Source organism: Phyllostomus discolor, chromosome 2 (assembly GCF_004126475.2).
Source record: "Phyllostomus discolor isolate MPI-MPIP mPhyDis1 chromosome 2, mPhyDis1.pri.v3, whole genome shotgun sequence".
NCBI classification, from domain to species: domain Eukaryota; kingdom Metazoa; phylum Chordata; class Mammalia; order Chiroptera; family Phyllostomidae; genus Phyllostomus; species Phyllostomus discolor.
In genome coordinates, this window is record NC_040904.2 from 1,219,763 (window position 1) to 1,243,941 (window position 24,179).

At 58.0% G+C, this 24,179-nt stretch overlaps 1 protein-coding gene across 3 annotated transcripts in view; it reads right to left on the minus strand.

Annotated features, from left to right (window-relative positions):
• Window positions 1–808: 808 nt before the first annotated feature.
• Window positions 809–24,179, minus strand: part of SCAF4 (SR-related CTD associated factor 4) — a 54,774-nt gene continuing 31,403 nt past the window's right edge. Inside the window, exons 9-20 of one of the 3 annotated variants that reach the window (XM_036017399.1) lie at window positions 23,681–23,789; window positions 21,981–22,145; window positions 21,383–21,459; window positions 20,531–20,721; window positions 19,793–19,893; window positions 19,420–19,533; window positions 18,596–18,752; window positions 17,402–17,559; window positions 15,669–15,834; window positions 15,498–15,584; window positions 15,168–15,359; window positions 809–2,088 (exon numbers count right to left, since the gene is read on the minus strand). In XM_036017399.1, the coding sequence (XP_035873292.1) occupies window positions 1,163–2,088; window positions 15,168–15,359; window positions 15,498–15,584; window positions 15,669–15,834; window positions 17,402–17,559; window positions 18,596–18,752; window positions 19,420–19,533; window positions 19,793–19,893; window positions 20,531–20,721; window positions 21,383–21,459; window positions 21,981–22,145; window positions 23,681–23,789 (2,443 nt within the window). In that variant the 3' untranslated portion in view covers window positions 809–1,162. Of the gene's footprint in view, window positions 2,089–15,167; window positions 15,360–15,497; window positions 15,585–15,668; window positions 15,835–17,401; window positions 17,560–18,595; window positions 18,753–19,419; window positions 19,534–19,792; window positions 19,894–20,530; window positions 20,722–21,370; window positions 21,460–21,980; window positions 22,146–23,680; window positions 23,790–24,179 lie in introns of all 3 variants that reach the window. The other 2 variants (XM_036017400.1, XM_028503905.2) reach the window with 2 other exon arrangements.

Sequence of the window (24,179 nt, forward strand, 5' to 3'; positions counted from 1 at the left end):
GTGCCTCCTCCGGCAGCTCCGCCTGCGGGCGAGGGCGGGAGAGGCCGCTGCTCGGCACACCCGCTCTGGGCCGGCACGAGCTGGCGAGCGCGAGGCTCCGGCGGGCCCTCGGGTGCTGTGGCGGCCTTCCTTCTCCACGGCCCGTGGCCCGCGGCGAGGGCTCGGCCGATCGGGCTTCAGGGGTGAGGCTGGTCGGGCCTGGGATGTCTTCGCGTCACTCCCTGGGTGACCTCTGACCAACCCCACGGTCCGAGGCAGAGAGAGGGGCACCTCACAGGCGGCGTGGGGTTCCCACCCCCCGCCCAGCAGGGGCCTTCACAAGACCAGTCCAGACAGGCAACGGGCAGGCTCGCGGGGGACAAGTCTGCACGGACAGCCTTGGACACGGAGAGTAAGACAGGAGGCTCCTGGGGTGCAAACATTGACCTTGACATCTACCACCCTCCTTTTGAAAAATTTAATGGGATGGTAAGAAAACACCCAGCCTTCTGAATCAGTAACACCCAGGCAACTGAGTAGCTCGTCGTACGACGGGCAACGTCAGATCCGTGTTTCTCCCAGCGAACTTCTCTTTACACATCAGTGAGGGTGGCACTGACCACAAAGCCAACGGCAAGAAAACGAACACACCACCCAAAACAAAAACCTCGATTAATCTGCAAAATATTAAAACCACCTTTACCTTGTGACTGAAACAGTAAACACCGGGAGCACCGCACGTCCAAGTGTCTGCAGGCCACACGAGCGCGTCTGTCCCCACCCAGCGGCCCCCCTCAGGGCCGTGCACGAAGGAGAGCACACACCGGAGTTTGTTACGAAAATAGAGTTTATTAAAAACATCCCTATTGTTTGAGGAGCTTTCACTGTTACCATGTCTTAAATTAAAAAAAAAAAATAGAGAGCACTTCTAATTACGATTTGTAAACTTTTTAAAGTCAAAACTTTTAAAAAGTTACAGCAAAAAGGGTAATATTTATTCATATTTTCAGTATTTTTTGTTATTTTGTGGCTATTTTTAAATAGAAGGGAAGCAATCAAATTGCTCACGAGGCCCCACGACGGCCGACCGTGGGGCAGGCAGAGCGGGGCGAATATGATACAGCGTCTGTACACCTCCAGCCCTGCGCCGGCGCCCCGCCCCGCCCCGCCGGCGGCCCCGCCCCTAGCGAGCCTCCGCGGCCGGGCCCGCCTCCTTCTCGGGGCCGGCGGACGAGGTAGCCTCGGCGGGCAGCTCTGCAGCAGGCTTCGCGGCCGCCGCCGCCGTGGCCGCAGACTCCCCCTGGGCGAGTTCGGAGACCGTCTCTGCGGCGCCCGCTTGGCTGAGGGGAGGGTCGGCGGCCCGGTCGGCCCCCTCCGGCTTCTCCTTGCCCCGGCCGTCCTCCTTCTCCCTGCGCGGCTCCCTATCCCTCGAATCCCTCTCCCTGTCCCGGTGCCCGCCGGACCGCCTGCTCCGGTCTTCCAAGTCTCTGTGCCTGTCCCGGTCCGGGCTCCTCCGGCCCCACTCGCGCCGCTCTCGGCCACTAGTCTCCCTCTCGTCACTGCGGCTCCCGTAGCGGTCCCGGTCGTTCTCCACCCGATTTCCGAAAGGTCTTCGTCCAAACCTTTCTTGGTCTCTACCTGGATTGAACTGCTGCCTGTTCTCGTTTCTGAACGGCTGCGGCTGCGGCTGCTGCGCCGGCGGCTGCTGCTGCTGCGCGGGTGGCGGCTGCTGGGGCTGCGGCTGAGGCGGCGGCTGCTGGGGCTGTGGCTGCTGCTGTCTCCCGTCTCTGTCGTCAGGGCCCCCCGGGCCCGGTCCTGGGCCCCCCAGCCCCGGCATCCCGCCAGGCCTGACGAAGGGGCCGTGCGGCGGGAAGGGGCCCTTCATCCCGTGGGGCGGGGGCACCCCGAAGCCCCCCGGCCCGGGCGGCGGGCCCCGGTGCATCATGTGTGGCGGCACGGGCCGTGGCGGCATCAGTGGGAAGCGCTGCAGGTGCGGCGGCGGCATGCCCGGGGGGCGCTGCAGCGGGATCATGCCGGGCCGGGCCCCCAGCAGCCCGGTGGACGGCGCCTGCAGCCCGATGACGGGGCCAGGCGCGACTCCTTGGGTTCCTGAAAGGCAACGAGAGTCCAAATGTAAATAAAGTAACGGAAGACGGTGTTGTATTCCAACTCTCCTGTGGAGCCTGAAACAAGGCGACATTTTATCTGCCTTCCTCAAACTGCGGACCGCTTGCCGGGATCCCCGCCGTCAACCCAAGGCGAGGGCCCAGCGACCACACAGCGACAGGCTGCCTGTCGCCCACATTCGAGGTAAGGCGTTGGCACACTGCCCGCCTCAGCCTCCACGAGGAGGTCAGGCAGGGGCACGGGCACACGGTGACGGCCGGGCTCCGGGAGGAGGGGCCGCTGTGCCCCTCCGAGCACCGGGAGCACCTGAGAAACACAGTGTGCCACGCTACTTCCCGCGTCCTCCCAGGAAGGTTCACGCTCTCCGCCTTAGTCCCGCTCTTTCCTGGGAAAAGACAGCACCACCAACCAGAAAAGCCAGTGACAAGGACCCCCAGCTCCGTGCCACTAGAACGCCCCCGCAGCGAGCACCCCACACGCAGGCTCACGAGAGAAAGGCCCAACACGAATGCGGAGTGCGCTCTCCAGGCCCCCGGCCCCCACCCCGAAAGCACAGACGCCGCATCTCTGGCGAGGCGGAGGGGCCGCAGGCGACCGACCCAGTGAGAACTGCCGAAGCGACAGAGCCTCGCCGGGCCCCGAGCCCCCACGCGAGGACCAGCCGTGCTCCTCCAGCTGAAGACGCACACCGTCCGCCAGGCCAGCGTTCGATTCGGTCCACCGCTTCAGGGACAGGAAGGCACGGTCACCTCTCCGTTTATTTCTCTGCGAATGTGAGCATCGCAAGGCAAAGGCCATGCCCCCCGGGAGTCACCCTGACAGACAACGTTCCAGACACGACGAGACACGAGTGAACCCAGGGCGGTGCGTGCTCACGGCCACAAGAACCCAGCACTTCACAGTCGGTGTTCGGACCTCCCCCGACACCAGGCTGTTTTGTCTACGCCTTGAATCGCTTCTTCCCTTCTGCTCTAAGCGGACGTTCAGCAGGTCCCGCCTGCTCCCAGGTTCTCTGTGTGGACAGTTGACCCAATGTGGCCAACGAGGAGCTCCACCCAGTCCCCGCCCCGACCCCCGCTCCGTGGGAGCGAAGCACCCAGCACGGTGGGCTGCGTGGTGGGTGCAAGCCAGCTCACGCCTCTGTGCCCACGAACCCTCACAGGCCTGGTGTTCAGTTAAACAAAACACCTTCTTTGAAATGCCCGGAGAGAAACCCGTTCGGTGAGTGCAAGCGTACGTAGGCGTGACCTCAGAGACAGGGCTGATCACAGCTGCCTCGCACGGAGATCGAGGGGCGCAAGCCCCGGAGCGGCAAGCCCGTGGCCCGGCCCAGACCCGGCCCCCCGCCGAGCGCCGGAGCCGCTGGGCCGCACATGTGCTCGGACGGCGATGAACAGCCTGCCGCCGGGCGTGTGACGCACAAACAAGTTTTCACTCCTGACCACCACGGTCACTCCCACGAAGGGAGCTTCACTTCCCGCCAGGGACCGAAGACCGGCGTCTCGCTGTCACGGGGTCGGTGCGGCACACCCAAGTAGCCACAGGCTCGAGGGGCCGCGGCCAGTGTTCACACGGCCCTGCAGACGTGGGGAGGGGCTCCACGCGTCACAAGGGCCGCAGCTCAGGTGAGTCTGCGAGGAAACCCGGTCGGGGTGGGAAGGTCCCATCCCTGCTCGTTCCCACAGGACGAGCCCCCCGCCAAAAAAACAAACGGGGGCCAGAGGACGCAAGGCTGCCTCGCCCGGCACCCAGACCAGTGAGCGGCACTCTCTGAGACACGGAGGCCCGTCTCTGAGCGTCTCTCCCACCGGCTCTAATGTGGCTCGAGGGTGCAGCTCCATTCCCCAGGGCCGGCACGGAACCCTCTGCACACTGACGCCACCCCCACGCACGGCTTTACAGAGAAGGGTGCTGCCTAATCCATCCGCCCTATGCGTGCAGATATTTACATTTAGGGGCTTGCTTAAAGCTTCGAACACTGGGTTTCCTTAACCCTTCATGGCCCAAGAACATCTACAGATTCTCTAGAGAATGTTCCCTTGGTCCCAAGCGCTGGTCTTCAGGAAGAGAAGCCCTTCCTTCTCGGGGCGGAGTGGCTAATCTGGGCAGAGACACGGAGGCCTGGTGGGTCCAGGCTGCACCGGGAGGGGACGTGCGGAGGAGACGATCGCTGTGTGCGTGCGCCTGGAGCCCAGAGAGGGGTCCCTGTCACCAGAATGGAGGTTAAAAAAAAAAAAGGAAGAGTTTAGACCTGAGGAAGCACATTCGATAGAAGATACAAAACCTGTGATGTAGCAAGATTTTAAGATGAACCAAGAAAGTGGCAGCCCAAAGTTTCTGTATTTAAAATTCATCCAGTTTAAGAAACACACTGCAGTTTAACGCACCCCGAGACGTGGCTGGACACTTCTTAGGATGAGCCAGGAGAGGGCGGTCCCAGCGGAAAGGTGAACGTGGCGGCGCCTCGGCCGCCCCAGCGAGGGTGCCCGGAGCTGCAGGAGCGCAGCAGCAGGTGTGAGGGGGAGGCAGACAAGGGGGCGGGCAGGGTGCAGCCGGGGGGCAGCCACGGCGGGTCTGGAGTGGGCCCTGCGGGAGTGCCCAGCCCATCGGTCCACTGGCCGCTCTCCTCGAGGACGCAGGGGACGCCTGGGCCAGGGTGCGCGATGACAAGGCAGTCCTGCCAGGCGGCCGGCGGCCCTGCCCTCCACTGCCTCCCAGCCCTTGCACTGCAAACAACCCCGTCACCCCCACACACTCACCTCCGAGTACCCCGCTCTCCGACCCCCCCCCGCCCCCGAGCTCTCTCCAGTCCTACCAGCATCACCCCCAATGCCTCCTCGTCTTCACCTCCCTCCTTACCTGCCTGGAGCCCAGGGCCCCCCCCACCAGAGGCCTCCACGCTGTGTTTATGTGCAACTCTTCTACCTAAGCTGCACCTGGCCACGGCTGGGGCTGCCCTACCCCGACCCCAGCCACGGGTGCCCCCTTCGTCCTGGCCCGCAATATGAATCTTCCTGCTTGTTCACATCCTCACGTCCTCACACGTCCTCCACCTGTCCCCCTCTGCTGGATCCCGCCTGTTCTTAACTGGTTTACGCTGCGTTAGAATAACCTCAGCGAGATGAAATCCAGGGCCCACATTCATCCACGTGAAAGCGTGTAATTCTGGTTGCACGCTATTCAAGGCTGGGCAGCCGTGGCCATCAGCTTCAGAACGCGCTCACCACCTCGCAGAACCCTGTACCCACTCACCCCGCCCCCGCCCCACAGCCACGTCTCCCGTTGACGGCTCAGCGCACCAGCCTGCGCACGGGACCGCACAGCGTGGCATCCGTGACTGGCTCCTCTCCCTCAGCACATCTGTCTGAGGTTCCCTCATGTAGTCGCAGGTGCCAGGCCGGGCACGCCTCACTTCGCCGCTCTTCGCAGGTACTGCTTTTTTAAAAATTTTTTCACACCCACGGAGGGTTGGGGCAGCCCCGCATCAGTCAAGTCCACGGGCTCGGTTTTTCCAGCAGCGTCTGCGCGCTTTGGGTCTGTGCCACGTTTTGGTAGTTCTTGCCGCATGTCAAACCTTTTTGTGACTGGCTATGGGCATCGGTGACCTTTGATGTTGCCACTGCAACTGTTTTGGGGCGCCCTAACCAGGCCCGTGAAGACGGGGAAATACCCACAAATGCTGTGTTCTGACGGCTCCCCCGGCCCCGCCGTCCCTGTCTCTCCGCCTGTCCCGGCCTCTGTCTTCCGAGACACAGCAGCACTGAAACCACACCAGCGAATAAATGACCAACCCTGTGACGGCCGTGGGGACTCCAGTGGGGGGAGGCCACGCTTCTCAATGCACATCAGAAGCTATCGATGGCGAGGCGGAGCGAGGCAGGCACGCCCAAGGCTGCGAGGCTGAAAGCCAGGCCGCTGGCACGGAGCAGGCGACCGAAGCGCTGCTCCGGGGAGCACGGGAACAGGAAACCCTCTTCCTGCTGCTGCTGCTGCTGCTGCGCAGGGTGCACTGGCGGTCGGGAGAGAAGAGTAAACCGGCCACCTTGCGCCCCAAAACCCAGGCCTGAGCCCGAGCCAGGCCCTCTCTTCGGTCCTGTGAGGGCTGAGGGACAAGGAGGCTGCGGAAGAAAGTCTGAAGCTGGCGGAGGTAGGCTCGTGGGGTCTCGAGAGGCCGTCTCCGCGCCAGCCAGTGCCGGGGGGTGGGGGTGGGGGGGCAGAAGAGCTCCGGAGACCTAGCTCAGCGGACTCACGGAGGTGGCCGCACTGAGCAGGTTCTCAGCACAGACAGAACTACCTTCTCCCGGGAGACGCCGCCCCCTAGGGTGTCCCGGGCCGGAGAGCGGCAGGGCCCGGCTGCAGGGCTTCGGGGCGGGCGGGCTCCCCCGTGAGGGGCCCCTGCAGCTGCGACTGTGACCCGAGGCCAGCGCCCACTTACTGTCCTGGAAACCCCGGGGCCCTCGGGACGATGCTCCGTCTAGTCTGCCTGTGACCTCGGAGACAACGAAGCCTGGGTGACAGCATGTCTGCCCACAGCACGGCTCACTGAGTATCTGAAGCCCACCACTGAGGCCCACGGCCCAGGAAAGAGCAATTCAGAATAGTGTTGCTCACGGATAGTGCACCCGGTCACCCAAAGCTCCGAGGGAGATGGAGGAGATCCATGTGGATTTTATGCCTGCTAACCCAGCATCCACTCTGCAGCCAGGGGTCAAGCAGTTAATTGTGACTTTCAAGTCTCACTACCTAAGAAATACATTTTGTAAGGCCACAGCTGCCCCGGACAGTGATTTCTCTGATGGATCTGGGCAACGTAAATTGGAAACTCTCTGGAAAGGATCCCCCAAGTCTAGATGCCATTAAGAACCCCTGTGATTCATGGGAGGTCAAAACAGCAACGTCAACAGGACGTGGGAAGGAGCCGGTCGCCGGCCTCAAGGATGACCGTGCCGGGTCCGAGGCTTCAGCGCCTGCGGCTGCAGAGGCAGCGGAGCGGCAGGAGCACGAGGGCTGGAAGTGGAGCCCGGAGACGGAGTCAAGCGCTGCAAACTCGGAGCAGCGCTTGAGCGGGGCTTGGGAGGACTACTCCGATGTTGAAAAAAGCGCCAAACAATGAGGCAAATTTCACTGTCGTCTTGTTTTAAGAAATTGCCACCTGGATATGGTCAGTAGCTATCAACATGGAGGGCAAGACCCCCGCCAGCAAAAAGATTCCAATTCCCTGAAGCCTCGGACGAGGGTCAGCATTTTTTAGGAGTGAAGTGATTTTTAGTTAAAGTGTGCACATTTTTTTAGGACATGCTCTTGCACACTCAACAGACTGGAGTAGTGTAAGTGTAACTCTCACAGGCAGGGGACGCCGAGACGTTTGAGACTCGCTCCACGGCACTGCTTGCTTTACTGCGGTGGTCTGGAGCCCAGCCTGTCCGCGTCCCTGCGGGCGCTGCACTTTTGTCTTTATGGCCAAGTCGTGCTCCATCATACGGGCGCGCCACCTTGATCCCGCTGGCTTGTCACCAAAGTAAAGACCCGGAGAAACTCGCGTCTCCCCGCTGACCAGCCACCACACCTACCAGCTCACTCACCTGCGCCTTCCGTCCGTGAGCTCGCTTCTGAAGGCCAGGCAGGCCCCGCCCCCCTCCCCTGTGTAAGGCTCTCGGCTAGCAAGTGTTTCTGTCTGGCACCAAACATTTCCCTCCCACCGCACCTTCCAGTAACAAAGGTGTTATAATCTCACCCATCTTTCAGAAATAATAAAAAAATGAACCTCACTTTCCATCTCCTTTCAGTGACTGCCCCGCCTTCCCATTCCCCTACCGAGAGAATCTCGCGTGTCCCACACCATGGCACGCACTTCTTCGTTGCCCACCCTCTCTCTGCCCCGTGTGCCTGGTTTTGGACCCATCACCCCAACGAATCCATGCCGCCCAAGGCCCGCCGCGTGGTGCCAGCTCGCCACATGCCGCTGCCCTGTCTCGTCCTCGCCCCACACACGGCGCCCAGTCCTCCCTTCCACCCAGGGACTCTCTGCCTGCTTCCGGAACACCTCCCCTTTCTCGGCTCCTGAGCTGACTGCCCGGCCTTCTCGGTGCCGCCTGCGGGGCGGGGCAGTGCAGGGTGGGTCAAACGCACAGGAGTGGTCTGCGCGAGGCGCCTCCAGGTCTGGCCTCGCCACGTGCGGCTGTGCCCGCGGGCAGGTTTCCCACCGTTTCACGGTCCAGCTCCCCACGTGTGAAGTGGGGCGCCGCTCTGCACACCGGGCTGGGAGGCTTCAGCGAGACGGGTCTGTTCACACCCCTCACGAGAACGCCCGGGACTCGGAACCTCGTTCTCAGTGCATGGCCCACGTTCGGAGTGAAAGCCTCACTGCTGGCTCGCCCCCTCCCCAGGGAACCCTCCCCGGCCCCAGTGGCTGCGCCCATGGCACCGGAACCGACAGCGCCAGACTTCATTGACCAGCTGCGTCCTGGACACGTGCACGGCACGTCGAGGCTGAAGCGTCCGGCGCCGTAACTGGGTGCCCTCCCGATGCACCAGCTCCTCTGTGAGAGCTGCCATCTCAGGGACGGGCACTACCACCCCCCGCCGCCCGCTCAGGTCAAGGTCATCTGTGACTCCTTCCTCTCACCCCCAGAGGTGTAGGCAGTTCTGCGAGCCCCACCTCTAAGATAAAGTCGGAGCCCAAGGCTCACTGCCTCAGGTGCACCTCCACAACGTGGGCTTGCACTTCGCCTACTCGGCAGCCTTCAGACCAGCCTCCTCCCCCTCGGCCTGTTCCCTGCGCGGCAGCCACAGCGGTCCTTTGGAGAACGTGCGTCCCTTAGACCCCCTGCTCAGGCCCTCTGCCCCCACTACAGCCTGCCAGCCCCCCGCCTGCCCCCCCCCCCCCGCTGCACCACCCCACCGTGGCCCCTCACACAAGCCCAGTCCGCCCTCGGCCCAGGCCCCTCTTCCGTCCCAGCAGCAACCTCTCTCCTCCGTGTGCCTGGGCTCTTTCCTCCACGGTTCCCCTGCACCCCCCGCCCCGCCACCCGGCCATCCTGTGTGCAGCAGCACACCCCACAGGCTGCTGCTCCTCCAGCCCTCGGACCTCTGCTTTCCTCTCTTCACAAACATCCTCCACGTGAAACCGTCAGTCTGCCGACTGTCCGAGCCCCTGCCGGCACGTGCGTTCCAGGAAGACAGGCCGCGTCTCGTTCGCCCAGGCGTCTCTGGGTCCCAGCAGAGCGAGTGCCTGGCCCACGGCAGGTGCCGAACGAACCCACGGCGAACATCCGAACGAGCGGAGGGGGCAGAGGTGACGACAGACTCATGAGGACGCCTCCGGGCGGTGGGTGCAGAGGGCACCAGCTCCAGGCCTCTGAGCCGGGCAGCCGGGCTCTGCCTGCAGGCACCTGAGATGCCCCGAGGCTCGAGAGGCTGCGGTTCCTGCGCGAGCCCGACTGCTGTGCCCGGCGGCAGGCCTGCCTATGTGGAGCTGACCCCAACAGGACGTCATCGTGGCATTTGCATCAACTCAACACAAATCTCCCACTCGAGGAAAGAGGTCGGCCGCTCCTCTCTCTCACCAAGGCCTCGATATCCACGGGGGGCGGGGGGGGGGAGGGCGGCGGCGGTCTCCACGTTCACCAAGTGTTCTCTTTTATTCCAGCCCTTCAGAAAACGGACACAGGCCCTGCCTGGTGTGGCTCGGTGGACTGAGTGCCGGCTTGCAAACCACAGGGTCACCGGTTCAATTCCCAGTCAGGGCACATGCCTGGGGTGTGCAAGAGGCAACCAACCACACACTGCTGTTTCTCTCCCTCTCTTTCCCCTGCCCTTCCCCTCTCTCTAAAAAGAAAGAAATAGAATCTTAAAAGACAGACAGACAGAAAGAAAACAGACTCAGGACAACCCCCGAGTGTGTGTCTTCTGCCTGGATTCACCAGTCCACGACATTCAAGGAGTGACCGACCACTCTGCCCACCACGCCACTCTCACCGGAGGCACTGTGTCGGCCGCCGGGGAGAATGGGAGGATAAGGGGCTCGTTGTCAAGGAATTAAAGCCCACTTTAGATTACATTGTACATGAAGATGATTTTTAAAATCGTGCTTAGAATATTAGTGAAAGATTTTTAAAGAGAAATTTGAGTTTTCAATAACTAATGCAGGTAGACTGATATCTATTTTCAGCGTAAGGTACACTTTTGATAAAATCTATTACATGGGAAACAGAATTTCAAATAAAGAGAAATCAGAGATTGATTACTATCAGTTAAAAATGACTCCTGGTTTTGCCTTAAAAAAAAAAGTGTGACAGGGCTTTGATTATTTCCCTATGGTTCACTTGCTTTTTAGAATTCCAGTTTGCACATTAATTGCTCTCCTACTATAATTGGCGAAGCGTAACGGCTATGATTTAAGAGCTGGGCTATTAGCATCAAGAGTTTAAGACATATAGTTAACCTATCACTGAATGAGATTATCCACGAGGAATTTTTTTCTCCATGCAATCAGCAAAGAAATCTTACCTGGAAGTCTTCACAGCAGAATCTGTCTAACAAAACCCACCCAGGGCCTCGCCCCGCCCCCTGCCTCCAGCCCCGGAGACCGAGACGTGAGGGTGAAAGAGGGTGAAGACTGTGGGTGGCGGCTCTGCGGCCGAGGGAGCGCAGGGGGTGTGGGCGGAACGTGACGGGCACCTTCCGAGCCCTTTCCCGTGTGCGGTCTGCAGTGCTGCCCTGCCGAGAAAACTCCCGCCCACGGCAGGGCGAGCCCCGGCCAGGGGCTCCCTGCAGGAAGGAGCTACTGAACAATGCGACACACCAAGCTCAAGGCCCCGTGGTGAGTCTGGGGACCCGTGTCTACCACACCACACTAGTGGGCGACGCAATGCGTGTCCGGACGCCTCCCAGAGGAAGGTGCTCGCTTGGCACCGAACCGAGCGCGGGGCGGGTCCTCCAGCTCCTTGCGGTCACTGTGACTGGACACCGCGACAAGGTTTGCAGGGAAAATATCAGGCTGCAAAACACTGTGTTTGAAGAGTTAGATATTATTAAAAACACTGCTTTCCAGAACAGTCCCAGGTCTCCTCTTGGTGTCTCACACCAGTAAACCGGTGGGTGCCCTAACGTTTCAGTCCCAATGCTGTTAAAAGTTACTAATGACTAAAAAAGATCTGGGCACAGAAACTTAACTAAAATCACCGCAAACCAAATACCAGTTTCAAAGCAATTACAGAAGTCAAGGGTAAAATTAGTTGTCTCCTAGGCAGTTTCAAGGACTATGAAATACTGCATAAAAGCAAACACAGCTGTTTCGGTGTGACGGTTCACAAACCAATTCCGTCCACGTGATTCCTTAGTGTGCGGGTCGGGGGAGCCCAACACATCGTGCCGACTGGGGCCGTGCGCGGTGGGCGAAGACCCAGCCTAAGGCACACCCAGCACTTCAGGCTGCGGCCTCCCACCTGTCACTTTGGATTTAAGTTTTCGGTAACAGAAATTACCAGTAAGCAGGAAACAATCTTACAAATACCCAATTCTTACTTATGAATTTACCATCACCTACAGCAGTGTTACAAAACTGCGAAGATTCTCTGCACATTAAGAGTTAAATGTGTTTGGCAAGAAAAGCAGCTTTAACTTTCCGCAGAAGGAATGAGTCCAACCTAGGATACTTTTTCCTTGAAAAAACATTTTGGATATAGTGGTAACACAGTAGAAATACGTAACACAAACAAACATTTTTTTAAGTATCTTTTTTATTGTTTGGAACATCAAAGGAACCCAGACTTCACAGTCACAACGGACTTGACAAAACACGCGCACAGGGTGTCGCAGGCACGTCACACGGGAGGAAGCGGGTGCACGTGCACAGGGAGGGGGTGCACGAAGCTGCTGTGGTCGCCGACACCCCCCTCCTGAACGACCAGCGCCAGGACACTTGCCGCCGGTCCACACCAAACCCACCCTCTGCCCGCTCTTACGGGCGTGCAGTGTCAGACGGGGTTTCTTTAAACGCCGGTGATCGCGAGTTACCGTGAATCAAGTGCTTGTGTGCTTTCGGATGGCCGGCCTCTAGTAAAACACCCAGAACCTCCAGAAGGTGGAGGGCCAGTCCTCCGTGACTCTGGCTGCGTGGCTGCCTGAGCACGACCCCAGAAACGTGGAGTGGCGACCCCAAACCGAGCCTGCACTTGCGTCTGACGCTCCGAGGGCTCTGCACACCGAACCAGCCCCCCGAGCACCCCGCCGCCCGCGCCAGCATGACCAGGCCTCATGGCAGACCTCCGGCAGCTCTCACGGACGTGTGCCTGGCCCCTGCCACTTAAAAATGTCACTGCTGCACCTCAGAGGTCAGGGCCCGAGTTAGCCAAGTGTCTCAATGACACGGTCGCCTTCCACCGGGAAACTGTTTGAGCACGAGGGGCGGGCAGGGGCCAGACGCCGTGTCAGGCTGTCCAGATGAAGTTCCGTCACGACCAACACGCACGGCTTCCCTGCAAGCCAGTTCACGGAGCTTTAACGTGTGTGAACTTGGGGTCTGGTCTGATCTGCCATGAAAACACCTGAGGCAACTATGTCAAGATAACCCCCCCGCAGGGTCTGCCTCCTTTGTCGAAACCTGTAAGAGCCTGAAACCGATCACAGCAGCTAAGCCCCGCCCCGAGGCGGTCTGGGCGCCACCTGTGGCCCACCTCCCCTCCCGCGGCGTGCCCGCCGGGTGGCAGGCTGTGCGGTCCCCACGACACCTGCACGCACAGCGTTCCAGTCCCCTTTCCTTGGGCGAAGAAACGAAGTTCGGGGTGAAGTTTGGGGTGTAGTTCGGGGCCACACGCCCCTCCTGGGCTGAGAGGGCTCTGGCTTGGCGCTCCGCCCCTGGGCATCGCCACGGAAGAGCGCGCCGGGTGCCTGGAGGAACCCTCGAGCGCCTGTGGTCAGGGCCCTGCGGCCTGGTCCAGAGCAGCAGGGCCCCCACCGACCACTATCTTTGCCGGGTGCGCATGACGTCATCCCTTCCTCCAAACGAGGGGATCACGGCCAGTCTTTTGGGTAACTGCCCCCTTCTTTGCATGCACACAGAGAAGCCTCGTTTCTCTGAAAGGTCAAAGTTCACGGGGCATTCTCTTCAGGGTTCCTAACGGAAGGAACACAGGAGGCTTTCCCTCTCCGACTGAAACTCCACTCCACTAAAAACTGCTGATTTTTAACAGGTTGTCACTGTTACGTTATGTCACATCTTAGCTTTCCAGGTTCTGGAGAGCTGTCAATCTCTGAACTACACTTTAAAAGCTACAAAGGCTGCCACAGACAGGGTGACACAGCCTGGCACCGTCATGTAACTGACGTCCCCTCTGTCTCGGGGCTGCCCCCCAGCGGGGGTGCTGGGGGCGAGGAGGGGAGGGGGGACAGCACGACAGGTGTGCCAGGCAACGCTAAACCTGCCTTCCCAGCGCACCGCCTTCGGACCGGCCCCGCTGTTTCCCGTGGTGGACGCGGGGTCCCCTCGCACACCCCGGCAGTGACAAGAAGCAGAGGGAGACTCTTCAAGCCCTGAACGGTAAATCAAGGCAGGCTACGTACTCTTCAAGGCTGTTCGAAAGTGGTGGGTATTACACTCTGGGAGATAATGAAATCTCACTTATTCAATTAATTTATTAAGCCAGAAAAAAAAGCAAAGGCACACAACATAGTAAACGGTCTCAGGTGGCCTAGCATCCACGGAGGTCAGACCAGAAGGTTCCATCTCGAACAGCACTGGTGATCAGGGGTGTGGGTGAGAGAGAGGGGTTCATCGGACACTCTGTCTACCTGGGAGTCCGGGAGCCTTGCGACCCCGCCGCACCGCGAGCATCAGAACAAGATGACACTGAGAACCGCAGCTGCCAGGCCCTGGCCGCTAGTCCACACTCCTTCTACCCGGGGGCCCCGGGCCCCTCTGCAGCAGCCCCCCCACTCCACCGACCATCTGCCGTCGTCACGACGACCACTGCTACGTCGTTGGTGACAGATCCCAACCCCACACCCTTTTACGGTCACTCAGTCTGTGTGCTGGGGGAAGTAAAGGTCAGGTTCAGCATCAACCTACACTCAGTCTTGGGGAGGCCAGAAGACAGCACGCCACTTAGAAACAAACAGGGCTTTGTTATAAACGCGGTGCGGGCACGAGGGAAACCCCCGGCAGCCCCGGAAGGCGCAGGTGGGAAGTCGAAGCCCCGCCCCTTGCACCGGCGCCCCACAGCCTGACACCACAGGTGACCGGGGCGCTCTCTCTGGAAACACAAGAGATGACGCATGCACACACGCGTGCACACACGAGCACCCCTGAACACCCACGGACTCTCGGGACTGGAGCACCCCCACACCAGGGGGACGAGCCACCCGTGAGGAGACGCAGGTGGTCAGCACACTGGACACTGCCACCTCCAGGACAACAAGTCACTGATGAAGAGACGGTCAGCACAACAAGGACACGGTGCATTCACGTATAGTTTGGGCGAGCAAGGGTACGGAGTCTTACAGTGGCACACACGCTGAATCACACTTGTGTCCATCACCGTGGTCATGCTGGGTGGAGGACAGCAGACGACCTCCAGCAGGGGGACACGGAGGGGTTTGTCACTCAGGCAACAAAGCCCTTTCACTGCAGTGTATCCAAGACCGTTTTCTTTGCCAGCCCACAGAGAACGCCACCAAAGGCAGATACAGAAAAACCGGTCCAAGCCGGGGGGTGCGGGGCGTGGGGAACTATGTTGATGAGGAAATGCCCTCCCTTACAAAGCTGGGCATCCGAGCTACGCGTCTCGGATAACACACCACCCCTTTCCAGGGGCCCTCTTCTACCCCACATTAGACACGCAGCCCCCGACTTCCATGCAAGGCAGACACACACAACTTCATCCTGGAGGTTGTGTCTAGGGCTGCTTGCGGTGAAGATCAAGAGCACGTATTTAAGAGAAAGATCGTCCTCAAAAGAAGACGTTAGACCCGTACAGGAAATTTCGCCAAAATTACCGGTTCAAAAAGCGACGACACCTAGCGTGGGCAGAGGAAAAGCAGTGCACGGTAACACATCCACTTACCCAGGAGTGAGACAGGCTGGGTTACAGGAGGGGCGGGCAGACTCGTGGGCGCGGCGGGCGGCACGGCAGAGCCGAACATTTTCGCGCTGTCCCCGGACTCGGCGTTTCCTCTCGCCCCAGACACCACTGTTGGAATGGGAGTTCCAATAGGTAAGTCTTTTGTGGTGTCTTCATTTACACCATCCATAGCAGCTAAGGGACACAACCACAGGGACACGTGAAGCTGAACGGTTCCTCGTCCCCCGGCCCCTCTCGCCACACTGCAGACCCCGGCCGGCCCGCCCCCCGCCCTTGCCCCTGAGAGGGGCGGGCCCACGGGGCTGTGCTTACGGTTGGGGATGCTCATCGGCGGAGTGTGCGGAGGAGGGATGGACACCGGCGGGGTTATAGGAGGTGGGGGTCCAGGCGGAAGGAAACCTGCGGCGACAAAGACGACGTCACTCCCGCGGGGTCACTGTCCCTCAGACTCAAACCGGCATTTTCCCACACGACCTGGCCTACCTGGCGGGAGGTGCATCGGGTTAAATCCTGGGCGCAGGAACGGAGGCGGCGGCGGAGGCGGAGGGACGCCGGGCCCGAAGCCCGGAGGAGGAATCCCCAGGGGAGGCGTGAAGGCGGGCGGCTGCAGGGCGCCGACCACGGGGGGACCGGGCTGCTGCGGCGGCACCTGAGACAGAGGGACGGGGGGTCGCACGTGAGCCCTCCCACCCACGGCCACGGGAGGCCACGAAAACGTCTTCTTGTAAAAAACAGCTATTTCTAAATTTGTTCTTACTATGTGAGTAAATCCAAACACATGCAGCAATCTGTCCCCACCCGAAACGACAGTTCTGCCCTCTGCTTCGTGACAGCCAACTCACACTGCGCCCCACCAGCACCTGCGGCCACCCGACAGAACACAGCCCGCTGAACAACGCCCCGAGGACAGGCGGCCCTGAGACAGGGAACTCGGGGGAAAAGCTCCCCAACCCGTGCACAGTGACCGGGCCTCAGGCCCCAGGGTCGGCTGGCTGCCGCCCCGAACTGGCTCTGGGCCCTGGGCAGGCGTGCGCAGGCCTCAGCGTATGCATCTGGGAGTGCACGGTGCCACCCCGCCAGACTGCGGGGGCCGATGGGCTGGTGCGTGCTAAATGCCGGTGCCTGGCACTGTGCAAGCACCCGGCAGAGAAACCTTAGCCATTACTAATAAAAGTAAGCACGGCCGGTTTTAACATGTTAGCCCGGCCCCTTTCAACGAGTGCCGATGTGCTGCAGTCTCGTTTCAAGCCGACACCGACGGGCACGGTGGGAGGCCAACTGCCGGTTTGGGGAACCTCCAGCGAACACAGGAGGCCAGGCCCCCACTTCCCATTAGAGCAGATCTACCGGCCAGGTTTGCCGTGAGAAACCGAGAAAGGGAGGTACCGAAAGACGAGAAAAAGCGGGAACATACATATAAAAACTATGGCTCAACTATTTATAGTTTTAACCAAAAGGTTTCTTATGATTCAGCTCATTATGTAACAGGAAACCTGCGAGTATTTGACACACATTAGCTCCTGAACCCCCAGGATGGCTCTGGCCGAGGAAGGCGGCAGGGCCCAGGGTGGGAGCCCGGAGAGGGGCCTGCGTCTCATGCACAGGGTGCCCAAGCCTGGAGGTCAGGTGCCTCGCCCAAGGTCGCACTGCTGAGCGGACCACAGAGCAGGGACCAGACCCCGCCCTGCCAGAACCCAGAGCCTTTCTCCTGAAGCACTGGGACAGCAAGGGCTCTCTGAGGATACGCCTTCACGGTCGATGGCACTCAATCGATTAAACAATTGCACGGCGGGCCACCTAGAATGAAGGCTTAGAAACTCCGTTTCCCCATAACAGCTGCCTGCGTAGCGCGAACCCACGCCCCTCCGGCCGCGAGTCCACGGAGAACGAAGCCGTGCTGAGAGCACGAGGGCTTGGGAGAGAGCAGGAGGGGCCAGGACAGGTGCGCACCTCCAGTCTGTAGCACCACCCGGGGCGCACTCAAGGGCACAGACAGGTGTGGGCAACGAGTGGGCCCGGGTTTTACTCACATCCGTCAGAAACGTGTCAGAAGACCTTGTCAACAGGTCAGACACACCAAAATGTGCCACATTAGCAGTGTGCACTCACGCACTCGCGGCCTGGACCTCCAGTCCAGACGCACAGTCAGTCCCATGGGAGGGTCAGAGGGCGCCTCTCAGACACCTGGGCTGTGAACAGCGCCCCAGTGGTCGTACCTGCGGAGGAGGCACCGTTATGGGTGCGGGAACAGGCATCGGGGGGACCGGCACAGGCAGCGGGTTAGGGATGGGCGACACTGGTTCCGTGTGCGAGCTTTCCGCCCCTCCGTTCTGAGCAACTTCATTTTCATGCTTCTTGGGGATTCCTTTCCATTCTGTAAGAGTTCAGCAAATTTCACAATGCAGGCCTGCCATGTTCAGTCTGTCACTTTAAATCCAGAAATGATTTTTAAAATGCAGATTGTATTAAAAAGCCAGCAGTCTGATTATTAAGGAAATATTATGCTAGTCTTATACATGAGATTATGCTAATCTTATACATATTATTTAAATTAGCAGATATGCAAAAAAAAAAAAAGTGCTTACTGTGTGCCAGGCACAGTTCTAAACATTTTATATTCACTAATTGAATCTATCCTGATAACCACAAATAATTCCCATTATTATTATTCTCATGTCACAAACAAGGAAAACGAAGACAAACTGTCCACGGTCACACGCCTGCAAGTGGCAGAGACGAGACTCAACCCAGACACACCGGCTCTCGTCTGGGCTCTCGTCGCTGCTGGGACAGCGTCCGGGGAGGAAGAGCACGACCCGCCCCTGGACCAGAGCCCCCCCTGGCCCAGAGCCCCCCTGAGGGCCTGGCACCGAGCGGACCCCGACGCCAGGCTGCCTGTGCGGGGGGTGGGGGGGTGGGAACAGGCTCTCCTGCCCTCGCTCCTGCTGGGACGCGTCCTCGACACGCTCGCTCTGTTGGCCGAGCCACCCTGCGCCGCTCCGCCGCCAGGCCACCTGTGGGTCTCCAGGCCGTGCCCGCTGGTGCTGCACTTTCCACACCAGGACCCCGGCCACCCTGGCACTGCTAGTGCTCCTGACCCCAGTAACTGCACGCGCTGGGCGTGCACTCTCACTCTCGACTCTTCTCTGAACGTCCAAACATTTCCAAAGCAATCATCACGAAGCCGTGGGTTAAAGCACAGCCTCACCGCAACCACGTTAAGACTCATCTGCTCTGTTTTCCCTAGGATCGGTCATTTTGTTTGGATCTGCATCTCTTCACTTAATACACTGCTTAATAAAGCAAAGACCACAAAAGTCACTCTGTAATATTACCAAAAAAAGAAAAAATCTGTCACAAGCACTAGCAGGAAAACGCATGACTCGGAGAGACACTGGGTCCTGCCGTACCTGGGTTAAGAGTGTCACCGTCCAACATTCCGCCTTCACAAAAACTCTCCAGTTCTTCAGGCTTGACTTTGTCCCACGGAATATAAGTAACGCCAAGTTCTACATCCCAATACTGCTTATAATCCGCCTTTATTCCTTTGTTTAAGGCCCAGGCGATCTATTCCACCATTGATTAAAAAAGACAAGAAAGGAAGGGCGAGAATGTCACACATGTTGAGACTTCACTGGTTCCCACTGTTCTCCCCCCCACCCCCAACTTGGGCAGTAAAGCTGCAGTCTGGCCTAGCTCTCCCTGGACCTCACTTGGCACCAGGACACTGGCTGCCCATTCCTGTCACCCTGTCCTAGAATGGAAATTTGATTGGTGTCACCTCCTTACCCACTCCCCCCGCCCCAGCTGAGCCAGCACAAAACTTAAAGGAAAAGGTTTACCAGGGCCAAGTGCAAACTCCCAAGCACCACCCAACACACCGGGACTTTGGACAAGACCCATCTGTGGCCCAATGCAAGGGCAGAACAGAGTGTCATGACAAAGAGGACACACTGACTGTGGCCCTAGGGGAAGAACACCCACGGGTCTATATATCCACCTCTCTATCTTTGTTGGATACTTTTCACAGTTAATGCTAAGATGAAATGACAAGTTTTAAATCCAACATTTTTGAAATGACATAAAATATTTCACCAAATGACATTATATATAAAGCACCAATTACTTAAATACCTTAATGAACTGTTCTATCTACATTAAAAAATAAAAATAAAAGTTCTACCACGAACCTAACACCAAACACTGCTAGCTTCTAGCAGACCACCGACCGTACCTTTATGGATTTCTGGTTCACTTTGTAGCTCCCGCGGCTCAGCTTCTGCAGGGCGCGGTACGCGTCTTGCCTATGAACCATAACAATATAGGCACAACCTCTGGGAGGAATCATCTGCTCCAAAACATTCCAACGTCATAAAATATGATAACAAAATTAAAGAGCAACAAGACAGAACAGTAAGTAACCAGTTCCCGCAACCCACCTCTTCAATCGACCCCTGTTCCGATCACCGGGGACTAAACCACTTGTAAACTGGCACTTTCAATCTGGTCTCCACTGCCAATCATCAACGAGCCTACAACCCCCTAGGCTGCCACACAGACACCTCTGCACCTGTCCACTTCCACCGAATAGCTGAATGAACACTCACATTAATCGACTCGATGGGGCCAAACTCCTCCAAGAGGCTGGCGACGTCCTGCTGAGTCGTCCTCTTGTCCAGCTGTCCCACCCAGAGCGTGGTGCTGCAGACTGAAACGAGCGCCCCTGCCGTGAGCATGCACCCAGACAGTGAGCGGCCTGCACCTCACCCGACCACACCGCGGCAGAAGTGTGCGTGGGTTACACCGAGATGCCGCCAGTGGGAACGGCAAACCCTGCACACGTTTCAAATCTCTGAATCGCTGTGGTACCGCTTCCAGAACTGAGACCGGGGCAGTGGACACATGTCCGAGTTGCAGAAACCGGTCTCTGGGAGCAGGTCTAAGAGGCGACCCTAACTCACGAACGCCGGCCGACTCAGCGCTCTCCGTCCCTCTGTGCGAGTGTCCCTGCCCACCTGCGGAGTGCGCACGGTGCGTCCCTTACAGTCACTCCCAGCAGGGCGTCTGACCTCGCGGCGTCTCTGGGCCACACAGGACGAAGAAGAGTATCTGGGGCCACCCATCACATACACAAACACTAACGAAAACTGATGAGCAAAAAGGAGGTTTTAAGTCAGCTTACGGTTTCGTGCTGGGCTGCAGGCAGCCCGCGGCCAGCGCCCCGGCCAGGACACACGTTAAACCAACGAGACAGACACAGCAGTGCTCCGCTGGCCGCCAGGAAACACCGCGAACCCGCGAGCCGAGAAAACGACGTGGGCAGTCTGGAGGCAGGGTGAACTCACCACTCGCCGTTTCTGGTTTGATCGGGGGGAGGCCCTTCTGGCGGCGCTCTCTTTCCTTTTCCCGGTCCCGTCTCTCCTGGGACCGGGACCTCGGCGAGTGGCGGCGCCTGTCTCGGGACCGAGACCGGGAACGCCGATGACGAGACCTCCGAGACCTGGAACCAGACCGAGATCGCCTCCTTTTCGGTGACCTAGTGGTTTCATGAGGATGGGGAACGGACAGCACACGAAGAGAGAAGTTTTTTAAAAATGTAAGCCTGTGTTAATTTTAGAAAAAGGGAAAAATATAAGCAAATAATTCTGGTGAGGGTGAGAGAAACCGGTAGCAGGGAAAGGCCGTACTCTAAACGTGATCAAGACAGCTGCCCCGGCATGAAAGCGCCTCTCGCCCTCAGCGCCCCAGTGCCCCTCGGACTCCGCGCCAGCAGACCGAGGGAGGGCCGAGTGCTGTCCCTGGGCTGTGGCCCTGGGCTGCGGCCGTCACCCATCTCTCAGTCGGGTCTCCTTCCCGCAGCGATTAGAACGCAGTCTGACTATTTCTGTGCTGTCAGCTGCTCAGCGTGTAAAGGCGCTGTGCTTGTTACTGTAAGAACGGTCAGGACACAATTCTGCAATGCACTCTGTGCGCAGGCACCGAGGCAACTCAGAGGGAACGCATACGGGTAAGGTGACTGAGCTTGGAATTTTCTAGGCGTGCTCCTGTCCCCACTCCCACCACACACACACACACACACACACACACGGCGACTCTATTCACCCAACCTGAAACCAACCCAACTCGATTTTACTCTCAGCGCGTCCTAGGACACGCAGGGTCGGAAAATACTTCCCAGGAATTACCTGGACGCTGACCTGGATCTCGACTTCCTGCTATCGGACATGTGCCGCTTGTTAACTTCCGGGGCGCACGGCTGCTCGGCTTTCATCTCCTTCAAAGACAAACCAACAAAGAACCAGCCACTGTTACACACAGAAAGTGAAAATTATACATAAGGCAAGAGGACGAAATCTGAAAGACATTGCATCACAGATCTCTTGCCTTGAAGCAGTTCTCTTTGGGTGGCTCAAGTCCATATTACCAGCTCAGTAATCACTGGCCTTCAGTGGGAGACATTTTTTACATGGTTGACAAGACTAGAAGACATACTTCCCTTTCAGGAAGTACTCCGTACAGGGTACATGCTGTTCTGCCAAGCCACGGCCAGGCAGGCGCCGTCAAGCCCTCTGTACTTCACGTACCCCAATCCCGAAGAACCTCACGGAAACGACCTGGCAGTGTTACGACGTGCACTTTCCAGATGAAAAACTTGGGGCACAGAGAGGGTTAACATGTGCCCAAGCAAGAGCCTTCCCTCATATTAAAAAATTCGGGTACCGAGCCCACAGGTGGGAGGAGCCCGCACAACCCCCCGAGACCAAAGCCGGGGGACAGCCGAGAACACCGCGCTACCTGATGCGCCTTCTGCGCCAGCGGCTCGCTGGGGGCCGGGAACGGGGCCTGGAACGGCGGCTGCCCGGGGACGGCTGGGGGCACCGCTGGCTGGGCCGGCAGAGGGAACGCGGGCGTGGGAAGCAGGCCGAATCCCGGCATCTGTCCGTTAGGAGGAAGTGCAACCTTGGTTTTCAAAGAAAGTGTGAGTAGGTTTTAGATAATAGCTACCAAAAATAATGTTTAAGAAATACTTACTTTAATATAAAATTAAAATGCCTTCAACAAATTTTGGTCTAAGAGGAACTACAATGACATACAATAGTGATGAACAATTTCCACAGATAACAATCATCCAAAGAACTGTTACACACTGAAGTGTATTGGTTAAAAATCCTATGACTCGTTTTAACGTGACAAACACACAAGGTTTGGGTTTTATGTATTTAAAGATACAACTTCACTTATGTGAGGAAACAGACTGAACTTAAAGTCACAGGTCTGACTTCTGAGAGAAACTGGCTGGAAGCAGTGACTTTGAGGTTCACCCCTTAACAACTTTACTGCGGCCCTGATGGGTGGGGCGCGGGGGCCTGGGCGGACCCTGTGAGATGCCGGGTCATGGCAGGAGCCTGGGTTGCGGGCCAGGTCCCTGGTCCGGCGTGTGCGAGAGGCAACGAGTGGATGTTTCCCTGTATTTCTCCCGCGTCCCCTCCCCCCTCTCAATACACACACACACATACATACATACATACATAAAACCGTCTAAAAATTTACTCTAAGGACAGTTTCAACTAACAGGCCCACTTTTAGGACATCAACTATAATAACGACAGTGAACCACAACCTAACGTATTTCTGTACGTGCCATTCCATTCCCACGTCTACATAATTTAAAGTATAATTATAAGGTCACAAGAGAAGCATTCTTTCTAAATTATTTATAAACTTTCAGTAATTGTTAAACATTTTGAAGTAAGTTCATAGGTTTTCTTCATATCTTAAACAGACTTATAAAATCCTTCTCACACTTCATTCATCAACACGTCACTGAAGTCACGACGTAAGTTTCATCTTACCAAATGTATACAATGGACTGAAAATGATATAAGAAAATGAAGATAGCCTAAACGGATTCCTTAGGACCCTTTCTAAACCGAGGCCACCAAGGGCCGCTCCAAGACCAGCCGCGCAACAGAGCGCTGCACAAGGAGCACAGAGCGGTCCTCTGGACCGACCGCAGCACCCCAGGGCCAGGGGCTGTACTTCTCAAAAGGCCCTTCCCTGCCCCCATCAACTTAGAGGCACAGTCAGGTTCAGAGAGCTCTGAACTAGAGGCCGTGCTCACACACACCCGAGGACTCCCTGCAGCTCTCCTGAGGGCCGCACCCCTTCCTCGCGTCCTGCGCGGGAGTGCAGACAGCCTCTCGGCGCCCACCACCAGGGCCCAGAGAGGCCCCTCCCACGGGAAAGAGCTCTGCCACTGGGCCGGCCAGCTCCCTGCGAGAGGCCCTAACTGCTCACTAAGCCACTTGAACAGAAACACCCAGTATTAAAGTACAAGCAAGTAGTATTTGGCATCCTTGTTTTGATTAAAGCAAAGAGCACCTCCGACCAGTCCTGTGCTGCACAGCTGCAGACCGGTCTGGGAGGTGCAACTCACAGCCCCCGATGAAGACGCCGGAAGGTGAGGGTGCCCAGCTGCAAGGGAAGCGCCGTACCTGGTGGTGCCCGGGGTCCTGCTGCAGCGCCATCATCGGAGGCGGGAACGGGTCCATGCTCTGATGCGGGGGGTACGCCGGCTGCTGCATGCCGTCGCCAGGGAACCCACTGGAAAAACGCGAGCGATCCTGTTACCCGTCCGCAACACACGGGGTTCTCACCCACACGTGTACAGAAGCACAGAGAATGCTGTCTAATCTGGAACTCATATAATAACGTATGTCAACTATAATTTAAAATAAGTGATTGAAAAATGGAAGAAAAATGTCTAGGAATCATTAATAATCAACATTTTGCTCAATTTTCTATTTGCCTATATATTAACTAATACACTCAGCATTATTCCCAACATAAAAGCCATGTTTTTGTCATAAATCTTATAGACCCCCTCCCCGTCCGGGAGAAAACCCGAAACATCAGCGTTTAAAAAGACATGACTGTCCATGGAAAACGACCTCCCTACTCGACGCTCCTCGAGCTGTGCCTCGCAGAGACCAC